Genomic DNA, 15,378 nt, shown 5'->3' on the forward strand with positions numbered 1-15,378 from the left:
GGAAATACCAGCCACTCATATAGCCTATCCAAGTCCTTTTGTGAAAAGGACCCAAACCTGCCTGCTGGCCAATCAGGCACCAGCACCCTCTAGAACACTCTCCAGAGAAGCTCCTTTCCTCAGATTTTCCAGCATGAGAGTGAAAAGATTATAACCTGAGAGGAAATACAAGCGTCTAAGGGGAGGAGGGTGGGTCGCATGTGAATTTATGAAAGATACCAATACTGGATAACTGTAGTTACAGGTAAGTAACTTGTTTTCTTAGCCAGTATTGGATCTTTCATAAATTCACATGCTTGAATCTGAATAGCCAGCAGTACTGTTGATAAACATTATACTCGCAGTGGATGGAGGGTGCGAGCATAGAAATCCTTTACAACCTGTATCAAATAGCTAGCTCATAAACCTTGTATTATGAACTTCAAACAAATATACATAAATCTATGTACATATACACATATATACTGAACATACATATATATATATATATATATATATATATATATATATATATATATATATATATATATATAAAGCATGTCAAAGTATATTGCATAGCAATTATGGACTATTTGCATATCAAACAGTTTCTACACAACCAAGGAAAGGTCTCACCTTAATGAAAGATATGACGTAGAACAGCTTGTCCAATTAGAGAGTCAGTTCTCTGCGAGGACTCCAAACAATAGTGGTGCGTAAAGGAGTGCGTAGTCTTCCATGTCGCAGCTTGGCATATCTTATCCAGGGCAATACCCTGAAACAAAGCAGCCGATGTGGAAACTGCTCTTGTGGAGTGGGCTCTCGGGCGCCCAGTCAACGGTTTTCCTGCTTTGGTGTGACAGAACTGAATTGTAGAGGAAATCCACCGGGCTGTAGTGGCCTTGGTGACCCCTGTTCCTGGTCGTCCAAGAGAATAAGATACAAAGAGCTGATCTGATTTCCTGATTTGTTTGGTACTTTGTAGGTAAAATTTGAGGCATCTTTTGATGTCCAAAGAATGCAGAGTTTTTTCTGCGATTGTAGTTGGATTTGGAAAAAAGGTTCGTAGTATCACGGGCTCATTGAGATGAAATGAAGTTGGCACCTTGGGAATGTATCTGGGGTTGGTCCTGAGCATAACTAATTCTTCCGAAAAAAACAGAAAAGGTTCTTTAGTAGTAAAAGCCTGTATATCACTGACTCTCCTGGTGGAAGTGAGAGCAAGCAGGATTGCCACCTTCCATGTGATGTACTTCAGTTCCGCCCTGTGAATAGGATCGAAAAGAGCTTTCATGACCTGGGACAGGACTATATTGAGATGCCACTCTGGCGGAGGTAGACGCACCGGAGGGAAAGTGCGAAAGAGGCCTTTCATGAACTGCTTAATGATTCTGGATGAGCCGATTGAAGGCATCTCAGCGAAGCGCCTATAAGAGGCTATAGCTGCTAGGTGAATCTTGACGGACGCATGGCAAAGACAAGCCTTTGAGAGTGTGAGAAGGTACGAGAGAATTTGTTCAGGCTTTATTTGTAACGGGTAGAAATTGTTCTGAGAACACCAAACACAAAATCTCTTCCACTTGAGTTTGTACGTCTTATTTGTGCTCTCTGCTTGTGCCCTAGATAAAGTCAGTCTGCATTCCTGATCGATGTTCATACCCTGAAACTCTCGGAACTCAGGAGCCAAGTATGCAATTGAAGAGAAGTTGGATCGGGATGTAGAATTTGACCCTGATTCTTCGTGAGAAGGTCGTGGTTGCAGAGAAGGCGGACCGGATTGGCCACCGACCGGAGTAGAAGCTCCGTGTACCAGTACTGTCTGGGCCATCTGGGCGCTATGAGAATGATCCTGCGGCATTCAAACTTCATTTACCTGAGGAGTCTGGGGATCAACAGGATGGGGGGGAAAGCGTAGGCAAAGATCCCAGACCATCTCATCAAAAGAGCATTTCCCCACGCCCCCGAGAGTGGGTATCGACTGCCGTAGAACTGGCATTTGGCGTTCAGGTTAGTGGCAAACAAGTCTAGGATCGGTTGACCCCAGCGTTGGAAGATGCCATTGAGTATCTTCTGGTTGAGTTCCCACTCGTGGCAGTTGCCGTCCGTCCTGCTGAGAGAATCCGCTAGGGCGTTGTTGACCCCTAGCAGGTGCTACACCCTGAGGCGAATATTGTGCAGTGTGAGCCAGTCCCAAAGAGACTGAGCTTCCCTTGAGGGGGAGAGGGATCTTGTTCCTCCCTGCTTGTTGATGTAAAACATACTTGCTGTGTTGTCCGTCCTGACCAACACTGAGGACCCTGTGATGCGTGGAAGAAAAGCCTTGAGCGTGAGGTGGATCGCCTTCAATTCCAACAGGTTTATGTGCATTCCTTTCTGAAGATTCGACCATCTTCCCTGAATGCGCATGTCTTGGAAATGGCCTCCCAGCCTTCCAAGGAAGCGTCTGTGGTGATGATAAAGTCTGTCATTGCTGTTAGAAATGTAAGAACTTGGGAGAGATGGTTGGTCTGAGACCACCACTTCAACGCCTGGCGAATTCTTGGCGTGACAGTTATTAAGTCATCGAAGGATCCTTGGGACTGGGTCCATTGGAGCTGTAATTCTTCTTGTAACGGTCTCATTCTCAGCCTTGCCGGTCGAACTAGGACGATGGCTGAGGAAATCATGCCCAGAAGCGACTTGAACAGTCGCACTGAAACAAACTCTTTTTTGGAAAATTCTGACAGCTAAGTTGATTAGTTTCTGCTGCCGTGCCGGAGTGAGGTATGCTTTGTTCTTGATGGTGTCTAATTCTGCACCCAGGAAGACTCTTCTGCATGAGGCAAGTATGACCGACTTCTGTAGATTTACTGTTAGCCCCAAACTGCGGAATAAATTCAAGCAAGCGTTTGTAGCCCTGGAGGCTAGTCGTGGAGAAGGAGCTTTCATGAGCCAGTCGTCCAGGTATGGAAACACCTGGAAACCCCTGCTGCGGATAAAACCTGCGACTGGGACAAGGCATTTTGTGAAGATTCACGGAGCTAACCTCAGACCGAATGGGAGAACTTTGAACTGATAATGGGCACCGGCTACAGTAAAGCGGAGATATTTGCGATGTTTCTGATGTATTGGTATGTGGAAATAAGCATCCTGGAGATCCATTGTTGTCAAAAAGTCTCCAGGATTGAGAAGGTGCAGGATATCCGACAGCGTGATCATCCAAAAAGATTGTTTCCGAAGGAACTTGTTGAGTTTCCTTAGATCTAGTATCGGTCTCCATTCCCCTGACTTCTTTATCAAGAAGAACCGGGAATAGAACCCAAGACCTCTTTGCTGAACTGGAACTTTTTCTATAGCTCCCTTGGCAAGCATAAGGAATACTTCCTGCTGAAGCAAACGAAGATGGAACGGCCTGGATGTTCTTGGTGGATGATGCAGTGGTTTTTGTATGAATTCCAGGGTATGACCTCATGTCACTATATCCGGCACCCATCTGTCTGATATTATATTCTTCCACTCCCGGATGTAATTGGAGATATTTGCTTCTATTTGTTGATAGTGTGAACATTGGGGAAGCATAGCCGGTGCCTGGTGAAGATCATTGCTTTCTGGGTTGATCTCTGTTTTGTGAACCCTGTCTTCTCTTTCCTCCCTGTCTGGCGTATGAGGCCGTGGATGGTTGCCTATACTGTTGTTGATAGGACGGCCTATATTGGGGTTGCTGGTACTGCCTGTGAAAGGAACCTCGAAATGAGGTAAATCCTCTTCCTCTTGCACCCCGAAAGGGCTGTTTACGGTACTGCAGGGTACCTAGGGACTTGGCAGTGTCTCTGTCAGTCTTGATGGCCTGCAGCGCGTCATCTACGTGCTTGCCAAAGAGAGATTCCCCATCGTAAGGCATGTCGAGAATTCTGGACTGCACTTCCGGTCTGAAAGATGTGGCCTTGAGCCAACCTTGGCGGCATAACACCACGTCACCAGCCAGCTGACGAAAGCCAGTGGAGGCTATATCTAGAGCGCAGTCGATTATCTCCGATGTACACTCACCTTCTTGGAGGATCTTCTGTGCCTCTGCTTGCTTGCTTTCAGGGATGAGATCAATGAAAGGTTGCATAGCCGACCACATTTGCCGGTCATAACGACACAGGATTGCCAAGGAATTTGCTGCTCTAACAGTAATTGCAGACATGGAGGAGAATCTTTTGCCCACATTATCTAATCTCCTTCCTTCTCTGTCTGGAGGAGTAGAGATAGGCGTTGACGGGTTCTTAGAACGCCTTTGAGCCGCTTGCGAAATAACAGAGTCAGGCTTTGGGTGACCAGTGAGACATGCCGGAGAGTCCTGAGTTGCCTTGTATTTCTTGTCCAACTTTTGTGGCACTGGTGGGACTGTTGCCGGGTTGCGCATGATCTTGGTACCCTCATTCCATATAAAGTCAATAATGGGATTGGACCTTACAGACTTCCTTGACTGTTCATTAAAATCATGAAGGAAGCATTCCAACTGAGAGACAGGTGTTGGAAGGTGGAAGCGTGTGGCAGCCCTGTCCATTAGATTGAGGAAACCACCTATATCCTCGGGTGGAGAATCTGAAGGGCGAGGAGGTGGTGGAGAAGGAGTGGGGGCTAAGTAGTCATCCCATTCCTCAGTGGAATGCTGCGGGGTAGATATCTTGCCTTCTTCCTCTTTTTCCCCTGAAGTGGAACCTTCGTCTCCAGGGGGGCAGCTAAAACGGAATGAGGTGTCATCCTTGGAGTTGCTGGAGGTGTAGGGACGTTTCTTGGTGTAACAGGAGAAGCTGGCGGTGGTGGTTGATCTTCTGCTGTAACTGGGAACCTCCTCCTATAATCCTGCAACATTGATTGTAGGTCCTGGATTAAGGGGGCAGGCATCTGTATAGAGTCTCTTGGCTGAGGTGATTGGTAATAGCGTTCTTGATGTGAGTAATATGGTTGGTATTGATCATACTCATCATCGTCGCCCTCTTCCTGGTATTTAACGTGTAACTGTGATGGTCTGTGCGCATCTCCAAATGGACCCTCATCTGATTCCTCGTAGTCCAGTAGATGACTAAGTAATAAAGTTGACACTTTGCTTGGTGACGTGTCTGTAGGATAAATCTCCGATCTGGGCAGAGATGTGATCTTGACCATGGCCCGAAGATCAGGAGACCTGGAAGAGGTAGGAATAGCCTCTATCTGTCTCACAGGCACCAATGGCATAGTAGATGGTGTCAATGATGATGGTGCCGTCTACGGTACTGTTATCAGGGATGATTTTTCCATCAACGACGGTCTCATCGACTATGGTGGTCTCGTCGACGGTGGTTTCGCCTCCGACAGCCTCCGACGCTGTCATTGGTGGTGTTGTAGTCGACGGGGCTTTCGTTGACAGTGTTGTAGTCGACAAAGGAGTTGATGTTGTTAATGACGCACTCCGTTTTGGAATCCTCGTCGACGGAGGTTTGATAGAGGAAATAGGAGCCCTTACCGTTGACGTCAAGGTAGTCGTCGCCGCCGATGGTCTCGTCGACGAGGTGGTGGAGACGGTAGATGTAAACACCGTTGTCACGGTCATCGCCGGTGGTATCGTCGTCGACTTAATTTTAATGGTTACCTTTCTAGAGGTAGAAGGCTCAGAGGAAGGAGAAAGACGGTACGACTCCTTTTGAAGAGGAGAGGATGACTCAGAAGAAATTGAAGTCTGTAAGCCTTTTCCATGATGTAATTGCTGCCTCTTTCTAGATCTTTCTGCCTGGCCCAGGTCCTCAGATTTGGACCTTTTGTGTGGTCTTTCTGACCCACTCTCCTCACGTGAAGTACAGGATTTTGCTTGTAACCATGTCAGGAGTCTACCCTCACAGTCTCTGACTGTTTTTGTGGAGAAAGTACAACATATCTTGCAGTCCTTCACCTGGTGTTGTGGGTAGAGGCAATACAAGCAGTCCTTATGTGGATGTGAATTTATGAAAGATCCAATACTGGATAAGCTAGGATTGCCAGAGTGGGCGTGCATGACCAAACGGTCCATGGCAGCCAGAGAGGGTGATCAGAAAGACCTCGAGCCTGAAACAGTGGCCCAGGTGCGTACCAGGAGGAGGAGGGGCAAGGGATGTGGGAAACCGGCACCTGAGATTCCCACGATCTGGGAGGAGGCTAAACCTGAGGGGGACACCCCGGAACCTACAGGAGAAGAAGTAGTTGAACTGGGGGACATGCCTGAGCTGACCTATTGGCAGCAGGAAGGAGGCTCCACCATGGAGGAGTTCAGCACAGTGCAGAAAGTGTGCCCAACTCCTGAGGATCTTCGGAGACTGGCTAAGGCCCAGGCAGCTGGTGGTGCCTCTGAATCTCACCTGATATAATGAAAGAATGATCTCCTGCACAGTGAGCCTAAGGTTGCTGAGCCTGGTGGTTCAGTCTTCCTACTGGGTCTGGCTCCTGATGTGCCACTAGCAGGTAATTTGGGACTGGGCAAGACTTTTGACAGGCTAGTCATCCACTTCTATTGTCCCCAAATGAGGAAGACCTCAGATGTGTTCTGTAGGTCGTGTCAAACCTGCCAGGCGATGGCAAATCTGGAAATGGGTGGGCATTGACAATGTGGGCCCTCTGGATCCCAAGAAAGCCATGGGCAATAGGTTTGTCCTGGTCTTGCTAGATCATGCCACCTGGTATCCAGAAGCTATCCCTCTGAGGACAGTGACTGCGCCCACCGTGGCCAGGGAACTGATGGGGATCTTTACCAGTGTGGGTTTCCCCAACATGTGAGATCTGACCGGGGTACCAATTTCATGTTGTTACACATGAAGGCAATGTGGAAGGCGTGTGGTGTTACCATCAAGTTCACCATGCCCCCAAAGCAATGGGTTGGTTGAAAGGTTTAACCATACCCTGAAGGGCATGATTATGGGTCTCTCAGAAACCATGAGACGTAAGTGGGATGTCCTGTTACCATGCCTGATATTTGCCTACAGGGTGGTTTCGCCGAAGGGGGTTGGCTTCAGCTCTTTTGAACTTCTGCATAGACACCCTGTGAGAGGGCCTCTCAGTTTGGTGAAGGAGTGCTGGGAGCAAGCTTCCAAGAAGTTACCCTAGGTTGTATTCAGTTACATGCTGGCCTTCATGAACCAGACAGCCCACATCCAGAAACTCAGCCAGGAGACTCTGGAAGCTAGGAGGACAATGCTGGTATTACCAGAATATCACTCTAGTTGAGTTTGAGCCTGGCCAGAAGGTGTGAGTGATGGTCCCAGTACAGCCCCATGCTCTCCAAGAACGTTGGTCTGAGCCATTTGAGGTGAAGGAGTGCAAGAGTAATGTCACCTACTTGGTAGACATGCAGACTCCTAGGAACCCTTTGAGGGTACTGCACGTGAACAACTTCAAGCTTCACTTTGAGAGGTCTGAGTTGACCATGCTCTTGGTCGCGGAAGATGGGGTGGAAGAGGAGAGTGAACCTCTCCCGACTCCCTCTCTTACAAAGAGCAGGATGGTCAGTGGAGGGTGTGAATGTCTCCCCTCCCCTGACCCTAGAGCAGCAGAGGAACTGTCACCAATTACTGGGACAGTTCGCCTCTTTGTTCTCACTCACCCTGGGAGTCACTCAATTATGTACCCATGACATTGACCCTGGGAACAGCCTACCTGTTAAGCACAAGTCTTACAGGGTGACTGATAGAGAGAAAGACAGCATCAAAGAGAAAGTCTCTAAGATGCTGGAGTCAGGAGTGGTTGAGCACTCCAACAGTCCTTGGTCCAGCCCAGTGGTTCTGGTCCTCAATGCTGCTCCATCCGGTGTCACACCTGAACTGAGCTTCTGTGTTGACTACTACGGACTCAATGCCGTCACTAAGACGGATGCGCACTCCATCGCCAGAGCTGATGAGCTCATCGGCCGGATGGGAGCTGCAAAATTCCTCAACATGGTTGATTTAACGTCTGAGTACTGGTAGATTGCCTTAACTGAGGGTGCCGAGGGGATTGGCATTCTCAATGTCAGAGGGGCATTACCAGTTACGTGTTATGCCCTTTGGGTTGAAGAACGCCCAGGCCACCTTCCAGAAGCTGGTCAACCTGGTCCTGGATAGGTTTGAGAACTTCAGTGCTGCCTACCTAGATAAAATTGCAGTATTCAGCTCTAGCTAGAAGGAGCACTTGTACCACCTCCAGGAAGTGTTGAGGGCTCTGCAGAGTGCAGGCCTCACTATCAAGGCCAGTAAGTGCCAGATAGGGCAGTGGTCTGTGGTGTATTTGGGACACCAGGTAGGGTGCAGCCAGGTGGCGCACCTGCAAGCCAAAATTGACAGCATTTTAGCTTGGGCAGCCCCCGAGACCCGGACAAAGGTGAGAATCTTTTTACGTCTCACTGTGTACTACAGGAGAATCATCAAGGGAACGGCACCATTGTTGCCTCCCGACAGAGCTGACTGCCAGGAAGCAGCCCCGTCAGGTGAACTGGACACAGGTGTGCCAGACCACATTTAACACCCTGAAGGAGCTAATGTACACAGCACCCATGCTCAAGACTCCTGACTTCTCCAAATAATTTGTGGTGCAGACAGATGCATTACAGCATGGTGTGGGAGCTGTGCTCTCAAAGCTAAACTAAGAGGACCTATACCAGCCTGTATCCTTCATTAGTAGGAGGTTACTTTCCCGGGAACAGAGGTGGAGCGCAACAGAAAGGGAAGTTTTTGCTGTGGTCTGGGCACTGAAGAAGCTAAGACCCTACTTGTTTGGGCCTCACTTCTGGTTTCAGACACACCACAGGCCCCTCAGATGGCTGATGTAGATGATGGGTGAGAATCCTAAACTGTTGAGGTGGTTAATCTCCCTAAAAGAAATGGGCTTCACGGTGGAGCTGTTGCGTAGGTTCTCATTAGGGTAATGAGGCTACTGGATTGGGGCGGTAGGATCCCATTGGTTGTGGGTAATGATGACAATTCCAAACCTGGTGACACCTGTCGGCCTAATCCGAGGTTTCCAACTAAATAGTAGCGCCCCATCTCTGACCGAGTTGAGTGTGGCAACCGAGCTTATGATAAGATATACTCCCCAGGGAATCGTGGTACATCAGATTGCTTCCCATTCTCTCAGTTACCAAGATTTCACTCAGGCAAAGACAACAGAGGAAGAATATATTTAAATACATTTCTGGATAAAAGCAGGTGCGAAGCGATAATGAGGATAATGAAAGACAATAGGAGCAGGTATGTGACTAGGAATGTGAGACACAAGAACAGTTCTACCATACTGCTCAAACAGGGGAGTGGATCTATAACCCCTCACGTACACCGAGTATGAGCAGAGCATACTAAGCCTAATCTGCCCTTTGGGTTTTCCCCTGGAAGAACATCATCCCTCATACCTGAAGAAGAGGCCTGAGGTCTAAAGAGACACGGTCCCTATCTGGATCAGGGCTTAGCCGTCTAAGCAGGTAGCTGTAGCGAAGCCTGCAGCAATCAGCATACAGTCATGGTCATCTGGCTAGAATCTCCCTCTCATGTTCTGGGACTAAGAGGTGTTTTATAGTAAACCAGCTGACATTCTAAGAAATGGCCCCCACGTACGAGTGTGTTTTCTGTTAATGCAGGAGACACAGCATACCACGTTTGTCGGCAACCCTATCTGACTGTAGCCTTGGAAAAGCACAAAGTGATCTATATGTCCTACTAAGAACGCAATACTTTCCTAGGCGAAAGAACACGATAGAAATAAAACAGGACTGCCAATGAAGCTATTGCTAGAAAAACAAAGCAATGCTGAATAAAACATAGGAAGGTGAAAGTGCATAGCAGCAGGCCTAGTTAACTAAAACAACACGCCTGAAACATGGCTAAAATAGCTCAACAACAGAGCACCGCCCTGCCACAGAACATGCCAACGCTGATGGTCTATCCAGGTTCTTTCGCCTTAGTGAGGAGAACTCCCAAGAGGTTGGGTAGTCCACAGCACTTTCAGCAGGGGGGGGGACAAGTGTTAGACCTTTCAGCTCTTGGCATGGCTTCCCCTGTCTTTTTGTCTTCTGACCTCCTGTTTTTTGATCCTGTGCTGAATTTCGTGGAAGGAGCTGGCACTTACACAAAGCAGTCTCCAACCGCCTGGAGTGTGTCTGGGCCCAGGACAGGAAAGGTAGGGTCTGTGCACTACAAGGACTTTCCTTTGAAGTTTGCCTACTTCAAAGGCAGAAATAAGTTAAGTATTGGACCTCAGAGACCACAACTAAAGAATCCTTCTGGACTGAGGACATTCTGCCAGGAAGAAGAGCTGGATGATGTAGGAAGGACTGGCACTGCCTGTTGCTTTGCTGTGCTGGCCTGCTGCTTCAGTCCTGGGAGTGAAAGGACTAGACTTTGCTTTCTACATCATACTTCCAAAGGTTCCCCAAGGGCTTGGACTGAGCTTGCCTCCTGTGAGAAGTCTCAGGGACATTAAAGACTTGATCTGCCGGTACCTGGGCTCTCTTGCTGAGAATCCTGACCTGCCAAGTGGTGCCACATCCAGTCCACAGGCCCTTGGAAGTGAGTTCTGGTGAAATCAAGAAGAAACAAAGTACATCGAATGCAGAGCAACTTCAGAACCAGCACCCCTGTCAGACTCCACATCTGCATGCACCAGAGCCCCGGTCCCCGCTTTAAGACGACCGTGACCGTCCCCACAGGCCTGATGCAGCTGACGTGCTTCCGAGGTCCCATCCACCACGTGAGGCCCAAGTGCTGTGTCACCAACGTCCATGACACCTGACTAAAACTCCGCCAACCTGTGGCCCCGTGGTGTGATTGCAACACTGCAAAGTCAACGCCTCGCATCCTGACCTGCTGGATTCATCGATCCTGCCAGATTATAAGGAACTGATGTCTCACCCCAATGCCACACCACCTCCCTTGCCTAGCTGTAAGGAACAGACGCTGCACCGGCTCCAGCAACGCCTCATCTCCCTGACTCTGTGCAACTGATTTGTTTCCTGGTCTTCCAGGGTACTGTACCTCGGGTCCATTAGTCTCCTTGGCCAGCCAGCACTCACTAGAGAATGGCGTCGGACTGCTGGGAACGACTCCGTCAAGACTTTGTTTTTTTATTTTATTTACAAATCTACAAAACTCAGTTTACAGTGTGGACAAATAGCACATCACCAACCTGGTGCACTTCCCATGTCAACAGTTTGGCAGTCTCTGAACGATAAATCAAGAAAGGCCCATTGTTTGCTGGGCACCAGAGTGGCAGTCAGTGATAACTCTTTGGCACAAACTCTTTGGCATAAATAAAGTCATAAGAACACTGTGGTAAAGATATCTACAAAAACCAAGAACAGTCTGTTGAGGCAAACAATGCAACTTCAGCTCAGTACCAGCTTTGGGTGTATACGTCTTTAACTTAAAACACGTTTCTCAACAGGCAGACACAGTGCTTGTCATACAGGTCAATGGACAAAGAGTGTGGTAACACTGGACCACAGCTCTCTTACCATCCACTAGGATTTTGGCATATGTCTTGCCAACAACAAGGAGAAAATGCCATCATGCTTCAGAATTAAAGAGGGTCAGTCAAACACAAGTGTTATGAACACTCTGCTGAACTTCCTTGAGCTCCCTTACAGGATGCATAAACAAACCTGGATCCAAGGCAGGAGCTGGAAGATTAACAGCAAAACCACCATTACAGAAGGGCTCTGACAGTTAACAAAGGGATTTCATAAAGCACCCTGACATGATAAAAATGTAATTTGTGTTTGTGGTGACAAACTGAAGGACTTAAATGGTACTACATTTCAAAGAAATATTACATAATTTTCCAAGTTTTTCTGAAGGTACACAATACCAAGGTAACGCAAGGTAGTTTGTTAGCAGAATTTAACTTAGGAACAGTGTCACAATCCTGAAGAAATCACATTGAATCAATCTGGCCATCTCTGTTGCTGAAGTAAAAGTATATTCACACACAAACTGTAAGAGAATGTTTGTGTTCACCTAATATGAAACGCAGCACTACAGCACTCAATTTACATTCACTAAGACACATCAGGTGTAAGGGTAAAATAATGCTACACTACTTTATTCTGATTTATGTTTCTGTGGAGGTAATTCATTGATGACTAAAAGGAAAACAGGGCTGCTAAATGGAAATGTATTACCATCCTGGCCCATGAGACTCCAGGGTTCTACACAACAATTTCCGTTGGAATGTATTTTTGGTCACGTTTCTCCTGAACCCATTCTGATCATCTGAGGACTGGATATTATACTGAACTCTAACCAAAGCTTTGTCTAAGTTAGGCAAACTATGTAACCCCAAAACCGCTGGGACACATTTTTACCTTTCCATTAACCTTCACATTCTACTTATATCCATTAATAATTAATTAGGGGGTCTATGCAGTTTTCCCTCACATGCATCCCTGTGGTTCATGCTCATCAGTATGTATACCATACAATCCAAAACTATAGTCCACTTAAGAAGCTCAATGACAAAGTTGGATACTGAAAGGATGAAGGATGAGATGGCCAACGTGAGACACCAACGTGGAACTTTCAGGAAAACGCCACTGTGGTTATCGGACATGCCAGATGACCATATCAAGAGTTGTAGGAGTCCAATTACACTGTGACTGACCTTATTATGGGACTTGTCTATTTGTGTGTAGTGGCAGCACACCCAATAAATAATTATTTCTTCTCCATCGAATTAAACTTTGCTTTTGGAACATATATGAAAGCTATTTCCCTCTGGTTAATTTCGGACAAACACCGGGAGCAAGCTTATTTTCCTTTCTTTTTATCTCACGATACTAGACATTCATGCTACATGCCAACGGACCAGATTCTAGTGGGAGACTAGGAGTCATGATTTTGTAATCCATAAACGGCTATATTTTGCTTCAATGTATGTTAATAGACAATATGGAGTCCCCCGATTTTAATTTTTCAAAATCTCCTTCTTCCTAGTTTTGAAATGTTGGCATGTATGCACATTGCTTACCAGCTTAAACATCGTGCAAACACTCTTTATATGCTTCGTCATTTTTTATAAGATACCACTTAAGTAGGTTACTCTTTTGCAAACCTACAACTGACAGTATCTTACAGTCTTAACAAAACGTCAAATGTTGAGAAACTCGTATTGGCTGCATTGTAAATGTATCCAGCAGCACTTTCCTGGTATTACAAACATATCGTCTATAAGTGTTATGGTGTATTGAATGTAAGGTAAAATAAGATTTTAATAGTGTTTTTCATTTCCATTGAAGTATTAGACTGTTAAAAAAAAAATAAGGCTGTGACTAAGAGCAGTTCTGGATTATTGACTTGGGTGTGTTTTCAATTGCTTTTATGTCCTTGAGGACTTCTAATGCCTCCTCTGATTTTGGATACGAGTCAAACTGATTCGGGGCTGACCCTGGGCTTTTGGTTGTGTCCCACGGTATATTTCCAGCTAACGGTACTGGTACTCACGAGAAGAAAGGGTCCTCGTCAAACTCTTGGAGAAGACGGCCGAACATTTTTGCAGGATGCTGTGCTCAGCGACGGGCGATCACAAAGCGCTTTCCTTTTAAGGCCCTTCGGCCTCAACTTTCTGATTCTGGCCACTGATGGCGCCTTCTATCTCGGTCCGACAGCAAAGAACCGTCCTTCCCCTGCCGTGTCCTGGCCCTCTTTGAGCCTTATCGCCACCAACCCACTTGAAAGCTGCTTAAATCACGTGACACCGGCTGGCGCTTTCCATTGGCTGAAGTAGTAGAAACGCCAGAATGTTCCCGAGGGGCGACGACAGAGTGAGCCGTAGTCATGGATACCCTTGCAAACACAATAATGGGCTGGCCGACCTAAGCCTGGTAACCTGAGAGCGGGCAGTCGCTGCCCCCGGCCCGCAATTATAAACTGACGACCTGGCCACGTGCCAGGGCCGACGGCGCAGAATACTCCGCGAGAACCGGGGCTCGGGCACTTATTTAGAGACCTGTCTTAATATGCTTTATATATAGAGCGGCAGCACCAGCGCTGCTCACAGGACTAATAGCGTCGAGAGTCAGTTTATTTGTCATGTCACGAAAATAAAATCTGCTTACTGTATTTAAGCACGAGTGAGCGTGTTTTTTTCAGACACCTGCCCGTATTCAGACAGAACGGTGTGGGGAAACGAAGACGAGAATATTGCCTCTCATCTCAGTTTACCCTACTGTACATCATGCAAGTGTATGAGACAGCGAAACCAGCCTTGGCCTTAATGATAATAGGTGTTCCCAGAAGTGTTATTTACATTGTGCAATACGAAGTACTTCTGAGGATGCTCCTGTTTTTGGTGGAGAACATTTCTAGAAAAATCTGTATACTCCACCCACGAAACGTCACTTTGCCTGCCATCTACTCACGAGCTAGAAAAAAAATAAAACGAACTGAGTATGTTTACCTTGCTAGGCTTAGCTTCACATTTGGGCACAATATGCTATCAGTGAAAATTGATCACTGCCCATTGTTAAATAATGTGTGCATATTAAGGAAATACTTTGTAGTAGATGGCTGCCATTATAACAGCAACCGAATTAACATGCTACGTCACTTAAGTTAGCTGACTTTCTATTGCCATTTTGAACGCCAAGTAATATGCTTTTAAGTCTAAGCTGCCTGCACATTTTGTTTTCGTTTGGTTCGCAAGTTATGTGTTTTTCCACTGTAGATGTTGAGTTGTTCCCAGATACCTTTCCTAGCTTCTGAATAGTTTATTGTTATATATTAGACTAAAATAGTGAGGTCCTCATTGGAAGAGGAAGATGCAAGGATGGGAGTGCGATTTTTGGGAAGAGCTGACAGTACTCGATAGCCTGTCTAGTTTAACAGTTCAATGTCAGGGTCATGTATGGACCATTGTGTTGCCCTGAGAAAGAGGAGAGTTTACCTGCTTCCAGCATCTGAAGTAATATGATTGACTCCCAGAAGTGAAAACAAGTTGTAATGTTTCAAACTAGTGTTTTGCTAAATTATAATAATGTGTTCCTTATACTAGGTGCACGGAAATGCCTGCTGGCTTCAAACTAAGAAGATCCTTCTCACCTCTGCTGATCTCCACTATCAAGTTCTTGTCAATATTCTGTTTTTCCTTATCTTGAAATATCAGTTCTTGGACCATTTACATTTGTGATAATGATGATTAAATCTGAATACTTAATTAATTAATGTTCTTAATTTGACTAAATGTGTTAATAAATCTTTTAATCCCATTGCAAATCTCTTTGTTATTACCTGTGGAGCTCGATGGTCTTCACTGTTATGGAAATGTATGTAAAGGATTGCTTCTAGGTCTCTCTCCATACTGACGAAAAAAGGTTCATAGAGCTAGTGGCAGGATTTGTATGATGATTACACCCACCAGACCTTACCAACAAGTTCTTGACAGATTGCTACACACCCCCACTCGTTCATAACA

At 46.4% G+C, this 15,378-nt stretch overlaps 1 protein-coding gene across 2 annotated transcripts in view; it reads right to left on the minus strand.

Annotated features, from left to right (window-relative positions):
* MLF1 (myeloid leukemia factor 1) overlaps nucleotides 1-13,613 on the minus strand; it is a 144,900-nt gene extending 131,287 nt beyond the window's left edge. For both annotated transcript variants that reach the window (XM_069213274.1, XM_069213273.1), the window contains exon 1: nucleotides 13,410-13,613. In XM_069213274.1, the coding sequence (XP_069069375.1) occupies nucleotides 13,410-13,456 (47 nt within the window). In that variant the 5' untranslated portion in view covers nucleotides 13,457-13,613. The remainder of the gene's footprint in view (nucleotides 1-13,409) is intronic.
* Nucleotides 13,614-15,378: the final 1,765 nt, after the last annotated feature.

This window comes from Pleurodeles waltl, chromosome 11 (assembly GCF_031143425.1).
Source record: "Pleurodeles waltl isolate 20211129_DDA chromosome 11, aPleWal1.hap1.20221129, whole genome shotgun sequence".
In the NCBI taxonomy this organism is placed as follows: domain Eukaryota; kingdom Metazoa; phylum Chordata; class Amphibia; order Caudata; family Salamandridae; genus Pleurodeles; species Pleurodeles waltl.